The 23,279-nt window shown below is 41.1% G+C and overlaps 1 protein-coding gene across 1 annotated transcript; it reads left to right on the top strand.

Annotated features, from left to right (window-relative positions):
• Positions 1 to 257: 257 nt before the first annotated feature.
• MMGT1 (membrane magnesium transporter 1) lies at positions 258 to 20,532 on the top strand. The gene is made up of 7 exons (XM_047716592.1): positions 258 to 287; positions 2,588 to 2,761; positions 8,213 to 8,332; positions 9,106 to 9,445; positions 13,469 to 13,521; positions 15,709 to 15,812; positions 17,448 to 20,532. Exons 1-7 carry the CDS (start codon positions 258 to 260, stop codon positions 17,605 to 17,607), a joined length of 981 nt encoding a protein of 326 aa, XP_047572548.1. The 3' UTR covers positions 17,608 to 20,532.
• Positions 20,533 to 23,279: the final 2,747 nt, after the last annotated feature.

Genomic DNA, 23,279 nt, shown 5'->3' on the forward strand with positions numbered 1-23,279 from the left:
ATTCTTAGAGCTCTCAGGGGAATCGAGCTTTCATAACCCATCTCAATATTGTCCCCCAGTGTCTCTTAACTGGATAAGAAGTTGTCCCCTTGGGGGACGCCTAGAACTCCATCTCTGTAATTTAAATCGGATTCTCCTTGTTCTGTCCTCACTGGGCAAAAACCAACACTGTAGTAGTTCATGAAAGAATTGACTCAAAGGCAAGGAATATGAGTGTGTCTGTACGTTCGGTTTTCCTTTTATGTAAACCACCCGAGATGCGAGTCATCTTCTCACATCAGGAACCTGTACAGAGACACTCGTCCATCTCGCAAAGAAGATTCAGTGTGTGCTCAAACTTACCCAAGCTTTAAACCACTCCTCTCCTTCCCAAAGAGGAAATCTTTTGAGGTGTGGTGCATTTCTTTCTCTCCTTGCTCCTTTTTTCCTGCTGTTACGATGCAGATTTCCCCAGCTGGGAAGTCACCTTTGACACCATCTCTCATCTCTCTTCCTCCAAGAGTATTTTCTCTACTCTCAGCCTTTCCACGCCTCACACCCACAGGGAAAGATTCACAGTTCTCACCTCTTGGAGAACAGTGGCTTCCTATTTTCTCCATACTTATCAAATCACACCTTAGTCTGTGTGGGCTTTTTGTTCTCTCTGGACCTTCATTTCTACCTCTACATGAATGCACTACAAATCCCCAGCCCTGACCTGTCACTCTCCCTTCAGGCCTCTAGTGGCGGAGGCATACTGATCACATCCTGTTGAAGGGCCTACCAAGCTCAAAAACTAGAACTGCTTTGAAGTGAACTCGATTCCCCCTTACAAACATGAATTCCTTCTCAAATTTTGCATACTATCAATGGTACTATCAATCCAATTCCTATCATTCTGCCTAGATGTCCTGATTCTTAAATGCTATATCACCCCCTTGCTAAGACAAATAACATCCAGGTAACTCCAAGCTACCCCATTCTGGATTCCCTCCTGTTAACTGGCTCTTCATTTTAATCTCTTTAAGTTCTGTGAGGATAGAGAGCTTAAGAAGAAAAAAAAAAAAAAAAGACCTAGAACAGGTTGTTCAACTCCAAATTCTGTCCCTAGCAGGTCAGGAACTGTCCTAGGGATTGTGAAGCCCATTTTCTCCTGTTAGTACTTGGGACTATCTGCACTTTCCCAAGAAATTCATGCCTGCCTGTCCCCTATACCCTGGCTCCAGCCTAACCACACTGCCCTGTGCACACAGGGCTGGCCTTTAAGAAACCCAGGTGAGGATCCTTCTCAGTCTTCCCACTGACCCCTCCCCAGACCTAGCTTGATCACCCCAGAAGACCCACCAAATTCATTTACTTGTTTCTTCAGGCCTAACCACCTACTCTCAGGCTGTTTTTCCTCAGCACAAAATCATTTTTCAGTCTCTGAGTGTTTGGAATTAAAAAAGAAACAAACAAACAAACTTGAAGTCAGAGATTGCTTGCCTGACCAGTAAGCAAATATTTTCAAGCGCCAGACTCTACTTTTATCCACAGGCCCCAGCGACCTAGCAGCTACCCACCCCCCATACCCTGCCACCCAGCCACCTCTTTATATCCAGTTCTGGGAGGAATCCTGATGGGGCAGTAACTCTACCAAATGGGCCAATCCCCATGAGTTTTGGCTCACCTGAGAATGTACCCCTCGCTCAACCCAAACCAGTTGCTGCACTGATGTCCCCAAGATGTCCTCCTTTAACAGCTACTTGAATCTCACTCAGGACATCACGAGCTCTGCGGCTGTTTCAGGCGGTGCTGTGTCACCATCCTGCTTACACACGCACAATACCTACGTGCAACTCCCACCCTGTATCCTGTGGCCTGAAGAGGTTGCCACTCAGCTCACTTCCCCACTGTTGTTCCAAGCTCCTCGTTCCTCCAGCCCTCATTTTAAGCTCTAACACTCTCCATTCCTTGTCCCCTAATGATTTCCTCATCTCTCCTGTACATTCACGGAGGATGTGGGCATCTGGCTCACAGCATCCACCCCCCGCCCCAGCCCTGCCTTCATCCCAGCTGATTCAATGTCCATACTGATAAATCACCTGGAATTTGAGCCTGGTCTCCTTTTTCACTGCGAAAATCAAGATCCTCAAGAAGATGGTCCTCGCCTTCCTTACCCTGCCATCTACTTAGCTATCCTGTGGGGACCCCACCTTTCTTCCTCCCTTCCAAGCTCAGTGAAAGATATGTTTCCTCTTCCCTTATGAAACATACGCTGCAATCTGTGCTCTGCATTCCATCACCTCCTACTTGCCTCTTCCAGGATCTACTCCAACCATCATCTCCCTCCACCAACTTCAATGGCTCCTTGTCCACTAGCTTTCTTTTAATTGAAGTCTAGTGGATATACAGTGTCACATTATCAGTTTTAGGAGTGCCACATAGTGATTCCACAAGTCTATATGTTATGCTGTGTTCACCGCAAGGGTAGCTGTCATCTCTTACCATGTGACACTATTACAATACCACTGACTATATTTCCTGTGCTGTACCTTTTATCCTACCAGGACTCATTTCTTACAAAACTGGCCCACTGTCTCTTCCTGTTTTCCAAAACCATTTCCAGATCTCTTCGGAGAAATGGGCCACTGTCTATACCTGCCACCACTACCACATTAGTTTTGTCTCCCCATCAGAAATGAACTTCTCCAAAGAGTTGCCTACATTCTCTACACTCCCATCTGCTAGTCCAGAGATTAGCAACGTACAGCCAACGGAATCCAGTCTGCCACCCATTTCGGTATGGCCTGAAACTGGGAATGTTTTATACATTTTTTGTAATGGTTGTACAAAAGTCAAAAGAAGAACATTTTGTGACACATGAAAATGACGTGAAATTCACATTTCAGTGTCCATCAGTAAAGGTTTATTGGACACGGCCGTGCCCATTTGTTTACTAATGGTCTGTGGTGGCTTTTGCACTACAAGGCACAGTTGAGTAGCTGCCAAAGAGACTGTAGAATCTGCAAATAGCCTAAACTATTTACTGGCTGGTCTTACGGGAAAGGTTTGCTGACTTCTGCCTTGGCCTCTACCAACTGTCCTCCCACACTTCTACTAGAGGGATCTTTTTGAAGCACAAATCTGATTATATATAGCACAGCCCTGCTCCAAACCCTCCAGTGACCCCACTGTCGTCAGTTCTGGCTCCTTAGCCTGACCTGTGATGCTCCCTGAGCCCCGACTCCCTACCGCTTCTTCCCTTCATAGCCCACCCTTTTCCCCCAAATATCATTTGCTTCAGCCATTCTGAACTCTGTGGGTTCCTGAATGCTTCATGTGGTTTCATATGTGTATGTGCCTTTCCATGTGCTCCCTCTGCTTGGATGTCCTTCAACCCTTTCCTCACCTAACCTCTGCTCCTCTGACAAAACTCAGTATAGAGGTCACTAAGCTTTCCGGGATGCCCTCAGGCTGAGTCTGGGGCCCTTTGTATGAGCTCCCACAGCCCACTGGGCAACTCTTTCTTTTAGCCCTCATGAAATACTGTCATGCTTGATTTACATGTTTGTTACTCTGCAGCTCATGGATAGGTACTCTGAGGGTAGGAACCAGGCATTACTTATTTCTTTACTGACAGTATCTAGCATAAGGTCTAATCCAAAGAGGTATTCAATAAAACATATCTAAGGGGCCCCTGGATGGCTCAGTCAGTTAACTGTCTGCCTTCGGCTCAGGTCATGATCCCAGGGTCCTGGGATCGAGCTCCAGATCAGGCTCCCTGCTTAGTGGGGAGCCTGCTTCTCCTTCTGCCTCTGCCTGCCACTCCCCCGCTTGTGTGCTCTCTCTTTCTCTCTGTCAAATAAATAAAATCTTTTTTAAAAAATATAACACATCTGAGCATCAGTGAATGTCTCTCAAATTTAACTGAGGACCAAAGAAATCTCCATGTTTGCAGATGACATTAAATTCTCTTAGGGACACAGACTCAGTTCAAGGATTAAACTGAAAGAGGACTTCCCAGTACTGGGCACATAGTAAGTGCTCAGTAAATACCTGATCACTGAAAAGTGGAGATAAGTTTAGCCCAGTGGTTAGCACAGTCCTTGGCTCACTGGAGATGCTTGATAAACACTGAATTGATTGATTCCTGAAATGGGGGAAAGGCTGGAAAGCAAAGTTGAGGCCATACTATGGAAGGTCTTTATGCAGCAGACATTTTTAACTCATTCATTTCCCTGGTCAAGACTTCCCCAATGTTAATTTGGCAGCAGAAAGGGGGATGAATGAAATGCAGACAGATGGGCAGTAGGGGAGGCTGACTAAGAGGTTAGAAAAGTTGAAAAAAAGGTGTGGGGGGGTTAGAATAGGCGGCCTTAACTGACCGGATGCAGTAGGAATGGAAAAGGGAGAAGGGAGGTGGGGTTCAGCAGCTAATGCAGAGGTAGGACTAACCTGTCATGGAAACTGACTGGGCAGGTAGATGGGGAATGCTTGAGAAAGGGCAATTAGAAGACTACACCAAAGTTTTAAACCCGTGCAACCTGAAAATGTAGGAGTGCTAATAGCATTAAAATGGGAGTCATGGGGTGCCGGGGTGGCTCAGTGAGTTAAACCTCTGCCTTGGGCTCAGGTCATGATCTCAGGGTCCTGGGATTGAGCCCCGCATTGGGCTCTCTGCTCAGCGGGGAGCCTGCTCCCCTTGCCCCACCTGCCTCTCTGCCTACTTGTGTTCTCTCTGTCAAATAAATAAATAAAACTTTTTAAAAAATGGGAGGCAGGAGGTACAGCTTGGCTCTGGACTGGTTGGATTTAAGGGACTGGTGGGATGTCCAAGTGGAGGGTCTGCAATTCAGGAATGAAGTCAGGACCAGTGAAAGATGTGGGAGCTATATAGGCTATATTGAAGTTATAGGAGCTCATGTGTTCTCCAAAGAACAGAAGGTAGAAAGAGACCCAGTTTTAAGGCAGTGGTATAAGGAATGTCTATATTCAAGAAGTGGGAGGGGGAACCTAGGTAGTTCAGTTGGTTAAGCGTTGTTTAAGCGTCAGACTCTTTTTTTTGGTTGTTTTTGTTTTAAAGATTTTATTTACTTATTTGACAGAGAGAGATCACAAGTAGGCAGAGAGGCAGGCAGAGAGAGAGGAAGGGAAGCAGGCTTCCTGCTGAGCAGAGAGCCCGATGTGGGACTCGAACCCAGGACCCTGAGATCATGACCTGAGCCAAAGGCAGCAGCTTAACCCACTGAGCCACCCAGGCGCCCCAAAGCGTCAGACTCTTGATCTCAGCTCAGGTTTTGATCTCGGGGTCGTGGGTTCAGGCCCCGCATTGTGTTCCATGCTGGGTGTGGAGCCTGCTTAAAAAAAAAAAAAAAAAAGAAGTGAGAGGAAGAATAGGTCACAAATATCAGTTGGTGGGATGCCTGGGTGGTTCAGTCAGTTAAACATCCCACTCTGGATTTTGGCTCAGGTCATGATATCAGGGTCCTGAGATACAGCCCTGTGTCTGGCTCCCTGCTTAGTAAAGTCGGCTTGGGATTCTCTCTCCCTTTCCCTCTTCATCCCTCCCCCTTACCATGTGCATGCTTGCACATTCTCGCTCCCTCTCTCAAACAAACAAACAAACAAACAAACAAACAGCAATAACAACAACAAAAAGCCCCCAATATTAGTTAGGACACAGTATAGTGCTAGAGTTTTATGTTCACTTCCTGAACTTATCAGCTCAGTGTGCTAAAACAGCAAATTAGACTTTTGGTGTCATTTTCAGTGTCAAGGCTACTTGAAATAAATAATCATTTTAGCCCCAGACAAGTAACCTAGGATACTTTGTGCAGATGTGGTAATGAAACCCCAAGAGAGATATTAGTAGATCTAGAAATGGCCCAGAGAAGAGCAATTAAAATAAACAAAGGAGAGAAGCTACTGATGTTTTAAGAAAGACCAAAAGGATAAAGAACTCCTTTAGTCTGGAAAAATTTCTAGAAGACTCTACAGTAGCAGCAGCAGGAATGATAATGGCTAACATTTACTGAGTACTCACCATGTGAGGTTATTCTTTTTATTTAAGATTTTATTTTTTTGAAGTAATCTCCATCCCCAACGTGGAGCTCAAACTCACAACCTGGAGATCAAGAGTCCTATGCTCCACCAAGTGAGCCAGCCAGGCATCCTTCCTACCCCAAGTGGGATTATTCTAAACTCATATGTGTTGTCTCCCTCAATCCTAAAAACAATCTTACCAGGTAAGTACTATTATTATCTCCACTTTACAGATGAGGAAATTGAGGCACTGTAAAGTTAAATAACTTGCCCAATCTCCCAAGTAGTAAAGGAGAAGCCAGGATTCAAACCCAATCTGTTTCTAAAGCATACACTTTTAACCACAGGAGTATAAACCTTTCAGTAAACAAGTCTTCAAAGATATGAATCAAGTAACCACAGTCTTATTTACTGAGATTCAAAACGCGAGATGCCAAGGGGCCACCTAATGCATTAAGAGGGATACATGGTTTCATTGTTTGAACTTCTTACACAAATACACACCATTTTTGTAAAGAAATAAAAAAGAGATGATACAATTTCAATATAAATGTTGAAAATACTAGTCTACCCAGCAGGTAGTAAAATTCTAGAATTAGTTACCCAGGGAGGTTGAAATAAGTATAAATAGTTTGAAGAAAGGTTTAGTACCTACAGTAGATATGTTCCTTTACACATACCTATAAGAGCAACGTATTCCTAGGGAAAGTAGGTTTTTTAACTAGGTAGGAAAGGACAGAGCGTGCTGGAAAGAGGGAGAATGTGTGTGGGAAATGGAGGCACATCTGAGTGATGTATGAAGTCACTCGCCTAGTTGGGTAGCATGTAACCAAATTAATTAACTTGAAGATAATTTGGGATTGGAGTGCTTTCTCTATTCAACAGACTATCCTGGGAAAACGTGATGCGCCTTCATAAATAACATCTGGGTCGGAAATGCTTTAGAGATCATTATCCCCGCCTTTAACAAATCCACATCATGTATCCTCTGGGCATATGGAAAATAACTGTTTCTTTAGGACTAAAGGCACTTCTGGGGTCACCTAGGAATTTAAGTGTTCTTTCACATGAAGTTTGACTTCTGTTCTAAAAGCTCATGAAAACAGTGCTGCCCCTAGCTGTACCTTGCACCTTTGGAATGAACTCCAACCTAGAAAACAATGTATGACTGGACCCAAGGTACTTATTTGAATGATACAATCTTTGGTAACTATGACTCTGAATGAATACCTTGGCTTCCCTTCATGTTAAAATCTACAGATGAGATCATTAAAATCCCACTCCCTGAATAGGAGTTAACCATTTATTTTTAGAAAATGCGAAACTAGCCTAGTTTCTTTTGCATTCCGCACATGGGTAAGATATTCAAAAGAAGAGAATGGGGGCATGCAACTTAGACTGTAGTGGACCAAACAAAATTCAATGCTTGCCCACTACCCTGAAGACTAGGATAATGTATGGTGGCTTATAGAAATACCAGATTTCTTACCAGCTCTCTCTTTTTTCTTTAACCTCATCTTTTCAAAGGAAAGGAACCAGACCTCAGCTCGCTTAAGAAACCTAATGATTTTTCTGCTTTGGATAAATTAATATTAGCAGATATAATTTAATGAGATATCTGAAAAGGCTATTTTAAATTTGACCATTATCAAAGCTAAAACCAAGGGTTAAGACTTTTTTTTTTTTTTTCTGGTCAACTACCTTTTCTATTTTGCCACTTCCTGGGGTGAAGGAAGCACTTTCCTGTCAAGTACAGGAAGATTATTTCCTGGTTCTTCCTGATTGTGCGGTTTATAAATACGCCTACATTTGTAAGGAATACATTTCGCTGTACTTGACATTGATTGAGTACCGTGTCAAATCTTGGCTTAGAGGTGAAAGAATTGGAGTGGGCCCAGAGAAAAATAATGAACATAATATTTGTCCTCTTGGAACTTACATTCCAATGGGGGAAGAGAGAAAGTGAACAATAATAACACAACAAACATAATAAACAGGTAAATTATAGAATATTTCAGAGGGTGATATAGAGATAGAGCAGGCTAAGGGGGCTGGGAATGGTAAGATTGCAAATTTAAAAGGCGTGTCCAGGATAGGCATCTTTGAGTATATGAGAGTTAGCAAAATTGATGCAGCTCAAAAGTAGAATCCTGACAGGACTGAGGGCATTTACCTTGTGACATGCCGCTTACAACGCTGTGCCTTTCAGTCAGGAGTCACTGGAGGAGTTGGTGCAGAGTTTGGAAAAATGGATGAATTCCGTCTTGGCCATATTAAGTTCGAAGTGCCGCAGGATAGAAATAAGCGATTAGCGGGTCTGGAAATCCAGGTCTGGAGCCAAAGAGAGACATTTGAGATCGAGATGTCGCTTTGGAATTACGGTGTTATCGACGGTAGCTGAAGGGGTGGGAATGAAGAGGTAAGCTCGCCAAAGGAGAGCAGAGTGAAAGAAAGGGAGAATCTCACTAACGACTGTGTGTATTTTAGGGGATAGAAGACACAGACAAATCAAAGAGGGAGAGTACACTTTTTTTTGATCGGAGATAGACGAGATGGGCTGGCGTTTTGCGTGTCCTTTATTCCTCCCCTTTCATTTCTCCCTAAACTGGCTCTCTTCAGGACAAACCCTCCCGCATGACACGACACCCCTTGGGACACGAGTCTTTCTTCAAGACCTTTTGAAGGTAAGGAGAAGGGAACTAACTTTCACGGAGCATCCCACGCCTGCCACGTGTTTGGGGTTCCAAATACCGGTTGTTCTCTTCTACACCCCACCCGCCTCTTCGCTTTCACAACCTTGCCGCCTTCAGCAGTGTTGGCTCCCAGAGGGCTGAAGCACTGGACAGGCTGGCAGAAAACAAAGGACCCAGCTGGAGGGAAAAGCAAAGCAAACAAACAAACCCCCCTGCGAGGAGTAGAGACCCAGCGCCGCCAGTCTTGAACCTCCGCCTCCAGTCCTCCCGGCGCCGCGCCCCTCACCCCGCCCGAGCCTCTCCTCAGGCCCCGCCCCTTGCCCCGCGGCCCGCGCTCATTCGCTGGCGCCCTTCCGCTCCGCTTCCCCATTGATCCGCTTTCGCCTCCTTCGGTAAGCTCTCCGCTTAGCTCCGCCCCCCACGGAGAGACAGCGCACGCAAGCTCGGCTCGTGGTCACTCGCGGACCTTATTCCGTGTCGCTTTCCCCTTCTTCCCGGCATTCCTGCTTCCGCTTTCTCACGGCTCTTTGGTTTTTCCACCTCTGAGGCACTTCGCGCCCAGGGGTTCGGTGACGTCATCTCTCTGCGCTGCGCGGACACCCGCCCGTGGAAGAAGGAACAGCTCCGCCGCCCTTCGCCTCTTTTGTTGGGCTGCTGCTCCTCCGGAATCATGGCGCCGTCACTGTGGAAGGGGCTGGTGGGCGTCGGCCTCTTTGCCCTAGCCCACGCGGCCTTTTCCGCTGCGCAGCGTAAGTGCCGGGGGGACAGCGACCGCTCCTCTGTGGGACTCCGGGGGCGGTGTGTGGGAGCACCCTGAGGGAGTGTCGGACCGAGTGTCCCAGGAATGGTCGTTTGAGCCCTTAGAGTTGGGGGGTGACTTCGAGAAGCGGCGCGGGGCTTCCCGGTGGAAGGCTCGGAGTCTGAGTTTGAGGAGACGGGCACCTGAGAGTGCAGCAGGGGTGGAAGGGGAAGAGGGTGTCTGGGAGAGAGGGCTCTGAGCTGACTGCAGGGTGGGCAAAGAGGGAGTCTCTCCGGCTGCGGGGTGACCAGGAAGGCAGTCTTTTGGGGAATGCGGGACAGGTGATGTCAGATCCAGCGTGGGGCTGAGCAGGCAAAGTGTCAGAATGAAGACTTCGGGTGCTCATGGTCCCATGACAACTAGGTGGACAACATCTTGGGCACTCCTGGCTGTCCAGGTAGAGTGAGAAGTTAAGTGACCGTTTACCTCATGGGGGCACTGTGGTACAGGAGAAAGAGCACTGGACTGGGAGTCTGGAGGGCTGGTTCTGAAAACTTGCTTTACCGCTAAATCTGTGTGACCTTGGGCAAGTCATGTCCCTTCTCTGAGCCTTCATTGAGGTGGATTTTCTTGCTTTTTCTGTGTCACAGAGTCACTGGGAAGTTTAAAAGAATAAAGTAAAACTACTTTAACATACACATACTATTGTATCATCAAGAAGAAACTTGGAGTCTAGCAGAGGAGGTATAGCTGTCTTGAGATGGCTGATTTGTTTTTTGTGGTCTTCCCTCTCTACTAGGTCAGGGGTCAGCAAACTGGCGTGTGGGCCAAATGCAGCCTCTCTCCTGTTTTTGCAGTGAGCTAAGAATGTTTTCACATTTTAATTTGTTGGGGGAAAAAAACAAATGAATATCATTTCATGATCCATGACAATTACATAAAATCCAAGTTTCAGTGTCCATCAATGAAGTTTTCCTGATAGATAGCTACGCCCATTCATTTAGGTATTGTCTGGCTCCTTTCTAAGTGAGAAGTTGAGTAGTTGACACAGACACAGTATGGCCTGCAAAGCCCAAAATATTTATTATCTGACTCTCTCTCTTTTTTTTTTTTAAGATCTTACCTATCCACCTGACAGATAGAGATCACAAGTAGGCAGAGAGGCAGGCAGAGAGAGGAGGAAGCAGGCTTCCTGCTGAGCAGAGAGCCCTACAGTGGGGCTCCATCCCAGGATCCTGGGATCATGACCCAAGCCGAAGGCAGAGGCTTTAACCCACTGAGCCACCCAGGCGTCCCTATTATCTGACTCTTTAAGGAAAAGTTTGCTAACCTCTGTCTTAGATTGTAGAGCCCACAAGGGCAGCCCATTTTGTTCATTGCTGTGATCTCTGTGCCTAGCACAATGTTTTCCCACAGTAGGTACTCAATAAATTAGTCGAATGAAGGAAGTGAATTCAAAGTTGAACTTAATTCATTTGCTAGATTACTTTCCATCTTCAGGAATAAAGTAGAAAATGAAATGTGAATTCCTTCAAAGCTCTAATTTTTTTCAAGATAAAACCTTTTGTTTATTATGTAGAATTAAAATGATCCAGTTATTTTAACTACTTTTTACATACATGTACTGACATTTGTCTGACTGAAACTGAGCTTTATTTTTTAAATACATTTTTATTTTGAAATTTTGCAGAGAAGTTGCGAAGATAGTACAGTTATTCTATACCCACACCCAGTGTCCTGCATTGTAACATCTATTACCATGGTATATTATCACAACTAAGAAACGGATACTGGTATAATACTACTAACTAAAGTCAAACTTCTTTTTGGATTTTACCAGTTTTTCCAATAAGGTCTTCTGTTCCAGAAATCAAGCAGGGTATCACATTATATTTGGTTGTCATGTTTCCCTGGTGTTCTATATTTTGTGACAGTTTCTCCAAAGCTCCAGTCTTTAATGATAACAATATTACAGCTAACGCTTATTAAATGGCTTACTGTGTGCCAGGCACTGAACTAAGCGCTTTACACGTATTATCTAATTCAGTCCTACCAAAAGCCCTGTGAGGTAGCTGTTGTTGTTATCACTCTTGAAAGATGAAGTTGAGACACGCATAGCTGGGAAACTTGCACAAACTGACAGAGATGATGGTGGGGCCAGGATTCAAAGACAAGCAGTTTGACTCTAGAGCCTGTGTGCTACACTGCTTTATGAAATTCAGTTTTGTGTAAGTGGTTGAAATAGCGCTTAGGTGCCAGAGGTACAGTGATGCCCTAAGGGAGTTCAAAGTCAAGTGGAATCAATAAATAATCACGATAAAGTGCTATAGATGCTGTGCTAAGAGTATGTCAGGATGCATGGAGACAGGCTGGGGATGGGAGGTGGGGGACAGAGGGTTAAGGAAATACCTTAGAGCCTTGCTGCTCAAGGGTGTTCAGCGGACCAGCCTCCAGGGAATTGCTTGGGAGCTTGTTAGAAATGCAGAAACTCAGGCCCCGCCCCAGAGTTTATTGAATCCTAATCTGCATTTTAATAAGCTCCCCAGGAGATCTGTCTACACATTCATTTGAGAAACACTACCCTAGAGATCAGGATACTGTGGAGTACTGCGTCATTTTCTACAGTTGGCTTCAGCTGTAAAATTTTACAGTACTCGAGCGAGGAGATCACTGAAGTCCAACCCCTTCATTTTACAGATGAGGAAATGCCTGGTTAGAGGTACTGTTCGAATCAGATTAGGCTGCATGCAAAGAAGAAACCTGGCTAGGAATTGAACAGACAGTAGGAAGTTAGCCAAACCTATTTTTAGTATTGGATTGATGTTTCTTTTACACCGGTCCTAATGTTAAACCTGTAAGATAAAACTTAGAAATGTCTCTAAACACATTGTCTTTTAAGAGTTGCTGCATGTTCCCTCACAGCAATTTGGGTTTTTGAGTCCACAGCACGTTGTTAAGTAGGGATTGTGCCAGGTTTTTCTAGAATTAGGGTTTTGTGTTTTTGTGTTTCTGATGAGGTGAGAATGCCTTGTGGCATTTGTCACTACAGTGGGACCACTTTATAATGCTCATGTTGGAAAAAGACTAATATTTACCTTTGAAGCTAATTGTGTCATGTCGGATGGTAGCTGCAGATAACACACCTTTGTGCTACGGCATGCTCACCTTTGCTGCGATGAACTTTGTTATGGCAGAATGGCTACCATGTATCTAATGTACTCTTCCCATCATCCCCCATTTTACTGTTGCAGACAGTTAGGCAGTAGAAAGATACTGTATTTCTTTGATTCCAAGATGCACTCCCCCTCCCACTCCTACATTTTAACAGTCTGAAATTGAGATACATGTTACAATGCACCAGAATGTCTTAAGGTTTGATGAGATAAAGTCAGTGAGTGACAGGAAGTGGAGGAGCTGGTTTTATGATCCCAGCTGATCAGCTTCCAAATCCTGGTCCTTTTCTTTAATACCGTGCTGCTTCCTGAGGCTAAGGCAGCAGCAGAATTATGATTTAATCAGAGAGGCAGAAATTGATGTTCTGGAACTTCTCCTATTCCACCACTGCCCCCAACATACTCTCTCAGGAAAAGGCATGTCCATACCAATACTACTTTATCTATACTACGTGATGGCGGTGCTATTTCAGAGTTGAGATTTTCTGTAGGATTATTCGTTTTAAAATAACTGTGATTTCTCTGACCAGTTAGTGAAAGAAACTGTTAGTTTCAGAGGATTCTAGTTTTCCCATAGTACCGAAAGGGAAAAAAAAAATACGTTTAGGTATTTCTTCCTCCTACTTGCTCACCTTTCACTCTTACGGTGTTTTATAAGGTGACATAGCAGGTCATGATGAAAGTAAAATAGTTCAAGATCGGGCTGACTGGTTAGGAGATAGAGGTTTTTGAGGAATCTGGGATTAGCATTACTTTATGTAGCATATAAGTCAGCCGCTTCTTTGGTATATTGATTTGCTTGCATTTTAAGAAAGAAAAATGGGCTACAATTTCCTTAATGGTATGCTTCTGGTTTATAGATCGTTCTTATATGCGATTAACAGAAAAGGAAGATGAATCACTGCCAATAGATGTAAGTTGGTCATTTATATTCCGTTAAAATATATTTTAAAAATTAGCCACATAGCTTATAATAATTTTTTACCAGTTCTTGTTCTCTTAAAAAATTTCCAGACATGAAGTAACATCTGTTCACTACTTTACTATTTGTCACTCATTGTAAACCCCAAAGATTTGGAAACAAAAGATTTCTGTTTGGTTTCTAGAACTGTAGTTTAAGTAGTCATTCTAGAAGTTGTTCTATTCATAGTCTGAGATGGACTTAAAAAGTTGATTATTTGACTTTATTTTACTTAGCAAAGTTCCTTTTTATGTAAAGGCTAAGAACAAGCAAAACTAAACATTGTTTATGGACATATATGTAGGTGGAAAAAGTAAAGGAAAACAAGGAAGTGTTTTTTTTTTTTTTAAGCTGAAATGACAGTGTGAACTTCACTCATCATTTTGTTTATCTCGAATGGATTTTAAGTGACAAAATAGTAACTTCTTTAAAACAGAATCAAGCAGTAAGCATAAAAAGTAAAACTGACCCCATAAAATAAGAAATGACAAGTGACCTCACTGCTTAGCAGTTCTGCTGCTACTCCCACCAGTTTGGAGCATGTCAGTAGTTCAGCTCCCCCACTGTGCATAAACAGCGGTCTTTATTTACATTATGTATAGTTTTACCTAATCAAAAGAGTTTTTCTTTTAAAAAGTTATCTACATGTCTATATGTATAGTTTTATAATTAACATTTTATTACTTAACATTATTTATCTTGACATAACTTCATGATAACTCACAGATTTGCCACATTCTTGTTCACGGTGCCTGTGATTGCATTATATGAAATAGGTCTTGGTACACTGGTGGTGGGAATGTGTAAGCTGGTATAACATGTGACGTTAGTTTTAATTTAGAAAGTTAGAGTAATAGCTTGTGGCTAATTTTGACTATAGTTGTCTGTAATAAAAGTTATGATGGACGGGACTATTAAGCCACTCTCCCATCACCTTTGCAGTGTGGTAGGTTACCCCCCCACACCACACACAAATCCATTTATATCTGTTTTTTAAAAGATTTTATTTATTTATTTGTCAGAGAGAGAGAGCACAAGCAGGGGGAGCAGCAGGCAGAGCAGGCAGAGGGAGAAGCAGACTCCCCACTGAGCAGGGAGCCCAATGTGGGACTTGATCCCAGGACCCTGGGATCACGACCTGAGCCAAAGGCAGATGCTTAACCGGCTGAGCCACCCAGGTGTCCCTCATTTATATCTGTTTAATATAGCTTGCTTCTGTTTACAAATTGGGAAATTTGAAAAATACAGAAAAATCACAATCAAAATCAAATGTGCCTGTCTGTAATCCCAGGTTGGTTAATATCAAACATTGCAAGTTTTTGCTTGCACAACCTCTTTGGGAGACATTTTGGTATTACCTAATGAAGTTGAACATGGGTATACCCTCCCCCACTGATTCTACTCCCATGTGCCAGGACACCTACTGCAGGATATCTATATTGGCATTGTAAAAGTAGCACACAGAAAACAGCCCACACAGCCATCAGCAGTGGAATGAATAAATTGTGGTATTTTCATATAATGAAATATAAAATGCAGTAAAAGTGAATGACTGCAAGGATATACTACAACAGGGATGAATCTCCCAAGGTATTCAAAAATGGGGAAAAGTAAGCAATACACATTTTAGAGGTACATACATAGCTGGTAAAATTATAAAGAAAAGCCTTAAAGAATTGATTAATATGCAGTTCAGTACAATAGTTAACTTTGAGGGGGTTGGTGAAGGATATAATTGGGGATCGACACGTGGGACTTGAAAGGTACTGGTAGTTTTATTTCTTAAGCTGGGTGGTGGGTCCAGGGGTATTCTTTTTCATACTCAATGATATTTAACAATAATACATTAACAAATTCTTAGTTGCTCTTGGAAGCAGGTAATAGTTGATAAATGAGTTCTGAATAGCTTAGTACCTGTTTGCTATTGGAGCAATACCTAGAAGTATTTTTCCACTGATACACAGAATTTATGGAAGATTTTATTGTGTCTGAGTTCAAATTATTTAAAGCGAGAACTAACTCCTTGATAGGATCTGGGAGAAATACCTGTCAGAGGCTAAAAAGAGATGGAGGGAAAATTGTAAATTTTTATGATAATATTTGTATGTTATTTGATAATCTCAATCTTTATACTCACAGATAGTTCTTCAGACACTTCTGGCCTTTGCAGTTACCTGTTATGGTATAGTTCATATTGCAGGAGAATTTAAAGACATGGATGCCACTTCAGAACTAAAAAATAAGTAAGTCTTTCCCTTTTCATAGGCATTTCGATTCATAAGGGTTTTATTTCATTTATGTAATTTCAAATGTATGTTTTCTGGTACATAAAAGTTGAATTTGCTTTTACATTTTGATGGTGCAGTTTGTGTGAATAATGAGGTCAAAATATCGAGGCAGTGTTTGATACGACCGAAAAATGGAAGTTGAATGACAGATGATTGACATTAGACTCAGAGGTCATGTTATATTTGCTTAAAATTATTTATTGGTTAGATGGGTGGAAGGGAATATAGGTAAATAGGAAGATATTCCCTCAAATGTTTTCCTGTCATCCGTTCTTTTTTCCTTCCCTCCCCTCCCACGCCCTTCCATTTTTTTCCTCTTTTTATCTGCGTGTCCCAGCTTAGTCTTTGGAAGAATAGGGGTTTTCGGTCCATTTCCTCTATCACTTGAGCCTAGACTGTGACCTAAACTGCTCTCTGGCCCTTTCCTATTCTTGGATTACAATATATTTGTTATTCCGTTTTCTGTTTTCTCTTGTGCTTCTTCTAAGCTATTTTCTTGAACCTGGCTTGCTTTTCTTTTCCGTATTTCCTACTTTCATAAAGTTGTTCTTTAGCTTTGTTCAATTCCATCTCTGGACGTTACCTACCTTCTCGAGCCTGGCAGTTTTAACCCTTTGCGATGTGTCCTCAGAAGGGTTCGCAATAAACATTTATTTATTAATAATAAATAGTTAATAATGTTAGAGGAAACTCACCCCCTTGTTACTTTTACTTTTCAGTTTACATTTTAGATAGTTACATGTCAGGCTTCCTGTTATATGTGGGAGTATGCTTGGAATTTTAGGTGGGCTGGCTTTGAGATTGGAGTTTTTAATCAAGGCAGAGTTCTCTTTTTTCCAGGAAAATAGTGTTTAAACAAACCAATACTAAAAGCCATACACTTAGGTGTTTGTGAACTTTTTTCGACTACACATATCTCACTGGGAAAGAAGAAAGGATACTCTACTATCACCACCCACTATAGTTCTTACAAAGAGTCTACCAAGAATCATAGGCAAAGGGCCAGGAAAGAAAGAAGTAAAACAGAATGGCATTAAGTAGGTGGTAGCAAAATATATAAATTTAGTAGGTGGTAGCAAAATATATGAGTTTGGACAACAGTAGGTACAGAAGGGCCAAAATGAGGTTTTTTTTTGTTGTTGTTGTACTTGAAAGATTCTTGGAAACAGATCTGTGAAATGATTGTATTGCTTGAATAGTGAGGGCCAAATGAGAATAATCAAAGATACAAACTATGTACTGTTTTTTTTTTTTAAAGACTATTTGGCATGGGCTAGCTAGTGTTAAGATTTACAGAGGTGATTAAAGCTGAGCAATTATTTGTGTTATAGTCATAGGCACCTTGGAAGGAGTGGCGGAAAGAAAGATTTGAGAGCTTTATGTTGCTTTTCCACGTTTCTTATTTTCCTTATACAGAAACAAACAAACACGAGACACAGTATGATCGCTATGTGTCTCCTGATCTCATGGATTTAAACTTAGTTAAGACTATAACCCATAGCAAATTCATAATTCGTCAGAAGCCTGCTTGTTTTCAAATAGGCTTTTGTACAGGTGTATCTAAAGTGGATGCTTTTTTTTTCTTTTAAGGACATTTGACACATTAAGGAATCACCCATCATTTTATGTATTTAATCATCGTGGTCGAGTACTGTTCCGGCCTTCGGATACAGCAAACTCTTCAAATCAAGATGCATTGTCCTCGAACACATCATTGAAGTTACGAAAACTTGAATCACTGCGTCGTTAAGATTTTTACAAATTATCATAACAGGACAGGACACAGAGCTGGAATATTGGAGTTTGGGGTATAAAACACTCCCCCCATCATCAGTATTTATATTATATTGATCTTTCAGACCTAATTAAAAAAAGTCTATGGCCCTTGTTTGTACACTGTCAATCAAATCGTTAGTGGAGTATAAGTTATCTGTGAAATGAGTCTGATCTTTCATAGAGAGAATTCTTTTTTCCATTTAAAACAAACCCATATCTTTTGTAAAAGTCACTGTTTTGAGCACATTTCTTTGAAAAATGTTGGTGATTTTGTAATTATTTATTTTCTTAGATTTCTTTTGCACTTGAGTTTTTAGGATCCTTTTGGAAATAATGTGACTACTGCATTTTGCAGCATGAATGAAAGTTAAAAAGTCTTTGGTTTTTAACAACAAATGGACTTCTCTAAAGAGACCAAAATGGTGGCTTATCAGTTTTTCTTATGACCCCTAAAAAATGGCTCTGCTTCAGCAGCTGCTTGCCGGTTTTCAATTTCTCATGACTTCTCGTCCCCACCCCCACTCCCATATACCTTCTAACATCGACTGTCTTGTTTCATCACTTCTCTGGGGTTCTGTGTGCAGTGAGCAATCCTTGTGTCAGAAATCCTCTGTCATAAATATATTTAACAAATTTAACTTGCTATAAAGCTACTTGTGTTCTCTTCATTTCTCTGTCAGAAATCTCCCCGATTGATTAAGTAGTTAAAGATTAGTTGAAGATAGACCACAAGACCCTTCATGATTTCATGAATTATCTTGCCTGTGTAGAGTAGTAATCACTGAAGAAAACGGATTACTTGTCATCAGCCAGTTTAACTTATTCAAAGTCTCTGTTATTTTATTGCATACTAAACTCGCAAATTAGTAAAACTAAAGGAAACTTCTCATCAAAGGTAGGCTTCAAAGGCATTGGGACAAATATGTTTTAAATATTTGGAACTAGTATCTTCAATGAAAAACCATTAATGTCATTTAAGAAACTGTTTTATAGCTTCGGATTCGTTAGCAGGCTTAGAGTTTTTCCATCTTTGTTGGATGCTGCTGAAGATGAGGATGAGGGGACAGAGTAGACTTTTTTTTTTTTTAGAAACTAATTTTGGGTTTGGAAATTTGGCTAGCCCTTCGATCTGCAGGGAGCTGAACGCCTCTTTGTAGAGAAGGCTGCTTTTGTTGAAATGTACAGGTATGAAAACATTGCTTTCTTTGAATTGTATAGGTGCAAAGGGAATGACTCTGCAGACTTGAAAAGCAATACGCTTTCGGCAAGAGTTGTAAGATGCCCTTCTGCTTGACGACATTTTTCCCATTAGAAATGGACCTCAGCTCTTCTTTTCTGCTGGGTAACACGTAGCCTCAAAGCACGAGACTCTTTTGTCGTTGAGCTTTTACTGTTGATTAGTTTTGTTTTGCCAACCCAATCTGTGGAACACTGACTCTGCTCTCTAAGGAGAACAAAGTTAGAAATCTGCTGATTAGCCTAAGGTAATTTAGAAATGAGTTAAAAATGGAATTCAGGGGTTAATATGATGATAATTAAATCAAAATATTGTATGAGAAACAAGCTCCTCCCATCAGGCTTGCCTGCCATTTCCTCAGGTATGACTTGATTCGAAAGAGCCTCTTCTCTTTGGGGGCTGCCTTCCTTTTTTTATTATCCACATACCTTCAGTGCAGCCATTTAAAGGGTGCAGTTCGGTGGTTTTGTCATATATTTGTGAAATTATGCAACCACTAGCACAATGCATTTTAGGACATTTCTATCACCCCTAAAAGAAACCCTGTACCCTTTAGCGGGTGCCTCTCCTATCCCCCTGGCCCAGTGCCTCCCAGCCCTGGGCAACCACTAAACTGCTTTTTGCCTCTATAGATTCACCTATTCTGGTCATTTATTATGAATGGATTCATACAATATCTGGTCTTTAGTGACTGGCTTCCCAAGTATAGTTTTGTGTTCTGTGTGGAGTGAGAACTTCTCCCCTTGATGAGAACTGTGATCGCTGTGGAAGGAAGTGGTTTGTCAAATCAGTAGATGGGGAGTAGGGAGGGCCAAACACTTAGCCGTGTTTCTTCATCAATCTTAGGCTGAATGGTTTTCCCTTGTAACCAAGCACTCATGATATACTACTATTTATAATATTTTGCCTAGTCTCTAGAATAGATATGGAAATCTTTGCCTGCCCAGTCAGGAAAGTCCTAGTAAAAATTATGCCTGAGGATTTGGCAGATAATTGACATAGTTTTCAGGTGCGTCTAACTTTGCTAGCAGCTTGTATACCTCGGGCCAGGTGAGCTTCCCAAATTTCTTCTTCAGTGTCCTCCAGTGAATTTCTGTTTTCTTTTTCCAATATGTACCATAGAACTAAAGGTGATTTGGGTGCATCATAACAGTGCTAAATGGATTAAACTCAGAATTTTATTTATAATGCTTTGAGACAGTCCATGACTACCTAGGGTAGTTTCCCACCTGCCCCCCCCCCCCAAAATGTAGTGATGTAAGCTAGTTAAGCCTGCAGTTAACTGCCATTTTAGTGACTTTCAGAAGTGTGCACTCTTGGACGGCTCTCTAAAATATAGGAAGAGACTTCTTAATAACTAGGGAACCAGCCAAATGCTATGGGCTAGTGGCCCAGCCACAGAAAATGCAGATCGGCGGATTGGAGACCATGATGCTCTGTAACTCCCTAATGATTGTTTCCTAAGCACTGTGGCTTATTTTTGAGTGGCATGACAGCATCTTCCTGGTTGTATGTGGCCTGTTTCCATGATGTATTGAGTAGTGTTGTTTGTTGTGAACATCGATGCCTGTAACACCAAGCTAAACACCTTCTTTTGGATATGTTTCCTCTCTCTAAATGGCCTTGCCCTGTCCAATAAATAAATGATTGTCTCACCCTGTTTTTGGTAGTGGTTTTTGTTTTTGTTTTTGTTTTTTAAATCTCATTCTCTTCTGCTTCTCTGTCCCCAGAAAAATGTAAGAGGTAATTTTATGACTGTATTTTTTTCCAGTGTGATGCTGTTCTACTAAATGGATACTTTACTTTTTATTGTACATGTAAAGTCAAATTACAATTTTATGGGGTTTTTAGAGTTGAAATAGAATGTGTAATCTCATTTATATTTATAAATTACCAAAGGACCTTTGGGGTATTAGATTTTCAGTCCTTGAGTAGCAGTGTCCAATCATTCCATCACAAATTTGTTATAACTTTACACTTAACAGGAAATCATTATGATTAAAAGCATCAGCGGGCAAATCCAGAGTCTGATGAAAAACCAAGGGGAAGTTCTGGTTTGTAAAACTTGGCACTTATTTGGAGTATTTTGAAAAATAACACTAGCAATGTTCAAATCTACCTAGAAATATCTCAAAATAACCTACAAATCAAATATTATTTAAAAAAGGAAAAACAAAGACGCTATACGTATGTGGCAAAAACAAAAAAATCAGATGGTACAGAAAGGCATGCCATTAAAACTTGCCCCCTTCTCTCTCGTGCCTAATGCCTCTCTCCAAAGGTAAACAGCTTAGAGTGTCCTGTATATTCATTTGGGGGAAAAATCATTTCCCAGCAAATACATGTTTTAAAACCTTTTTGTTAATGGAATCACTCTGCATACACTCTTCTGTACCTTGCTGTTTTTGCTACCTGTGTCTTATAAGATCTTTCTATATCAGAATATACAGAAATACCTCATTATTTTTAATGACTGTGTGGTATTCCAATATAGGAATGTGTTACAAATGTTCAAACACTGATGGGATCTCAGGTTTTCAATATTTTACTACTGCTAAACCATATTGCAGTGAACATACTTACACATATAATGAGATTATACCCATGGAGTTAATTCTTAGCAATAGAATTGTTGGATCAAAGGGTATTTTTCATTTTCAATTAAGCAGTTATTGCCAAATTGTTCTCCAGGAGTCTTGGCCCAGTTATTCTCCCACATGTAATTTGTAAGAACAATTACTTCCAAGGCCCATGCTGATACTGGGTACTAAATTTTTAAACATTTGATCATCTGAAACGGAATAAACAATATCTTGTGTCATGCTAATTGATTACTTACATTTCATTTTCTGTGAACTGTGTGGTCATGTTCTGTTTTCTATTAGATGATTTGTTTTTTATTGATTTGTATGAGCGCTTTGTAAGCTAAGAAAATTGGTCCATTGTTATATGTCTAAGACTATTTTCCTGAGACTTATTTACTTATTTATGTAGTTAAACGTATCAGTCTTTATGGCTTTGGGGATTGGTGCCTTGCTTAAAAAGGCCTTCTTTACATTTAAGAATAAATTTAATGTATTTTTCCAGTACTTTTAAGTTTTTCTTTTTAACCTTTAAATCTTTGATTCGTTTGGACTTTATTTAGGTAGAAGGAGTGAGGTAAGGATTCAATATTTTTCTCCCCAAATGGCTATCTGGTTATCCCAACCCCACTTTCTTACTTTTCTCCCCACACTGATTTGAAAAGCCATCTTCATCCATACATTGAATTTCTGTGTATATTTAGATCTATTTCTGAGCTCTGCACTCTGTTATGTAAATTACCAGTCTTTTAATTATTTTAAGTTGCTGTACACTTTCATATTTTACATTGCTAGTCCATACTGCATTATTATTATTTTCAGGACTTTTCAAGTTATTCATGTATGTTTATATTTCCAGAGGGATCTTAGTATCATTTTATCTATTCCTAGAATCCTACTGATATTTTTCTAAAATTTTATTTTGATAAATTTTGAACTTACAGAAATTGTGAAAGAATAATATGAGGAATGCCAATACACCTTTCATTTAGTCACCATTCCTAGCATTTTTCCACTTTTGCTTTTGTTATCTCCAAATGTGCTTTTGTCCCCTCCTGAATAGTTTATGGTAAGTGTGGATTTCATAATCACACTTTGCGATACCATGACATCCCTAAATATGTTAGTGCCCTGTTCCTATAAGATGAGGACATTTCCCATTTAACCACGATACCATTTTCACACTGAAGAAAATGGTGAACCATCCAATATTATATTCAAATTTCCCCATGTGTCCCCAGAATGACTTTCATAGCCGCACCAACCAAGGTTTGCAAATTACATTGGTTAGTGTGTCTCTCCAGTCTCTAATTTTAAATGGCCCCCCACCTCTTCTTTTAAAATGGTATTTTCTAAATAAACTTTATTTTTCAGAACTGTCTAGAGTTACAGAAAAATTGGGAAGATGGTGCAGAGTTCTCATATAACCCATACTAAGTTTCCCCTACTGCTAACATCTTAGGTTACCATGAGACATTTGATGCAAGGAAGGAACCAATATTGATACATTATTATAAACTACAGTTATTATTCAAGTTTCTGCAGATTTTACTTAATATCATTTTTGTGTTCCAGGATTCCAACTAGGATACTGCATCACATTTAATTGTGATGACTTCTTAGGTTTTCTTGGCTGTGACAGTTTCTTACACTGTCCTTGTTTCTGATCACAGCTCTTTTTTTTTTTTAAAGATTTTATTTGAGAGAGAGAGTGAGCACAAGTTGGAGGGAGGAGTAGCCAGAAAGAGAGAAGCAAACTCCTTGCCGAACAGGGTACGTGACACGGAGCTCAATCCCAGGACCCTGGAATCATGACATGAATGAAGG

This window comes from Lutra lutra, chromosome X (assembly GCF_902655055.1).
Source record: "Lutra lutra chromosome X, mLutLut1.2, whole genome shotgun sequence".
Classification (NCBI taxonomy): domain Eukaryota; kingdom Metazoa; phylum Chordata; class Mammalia; order Carnivora; family Mustelidae; genus Lutra; species Lutra lutra.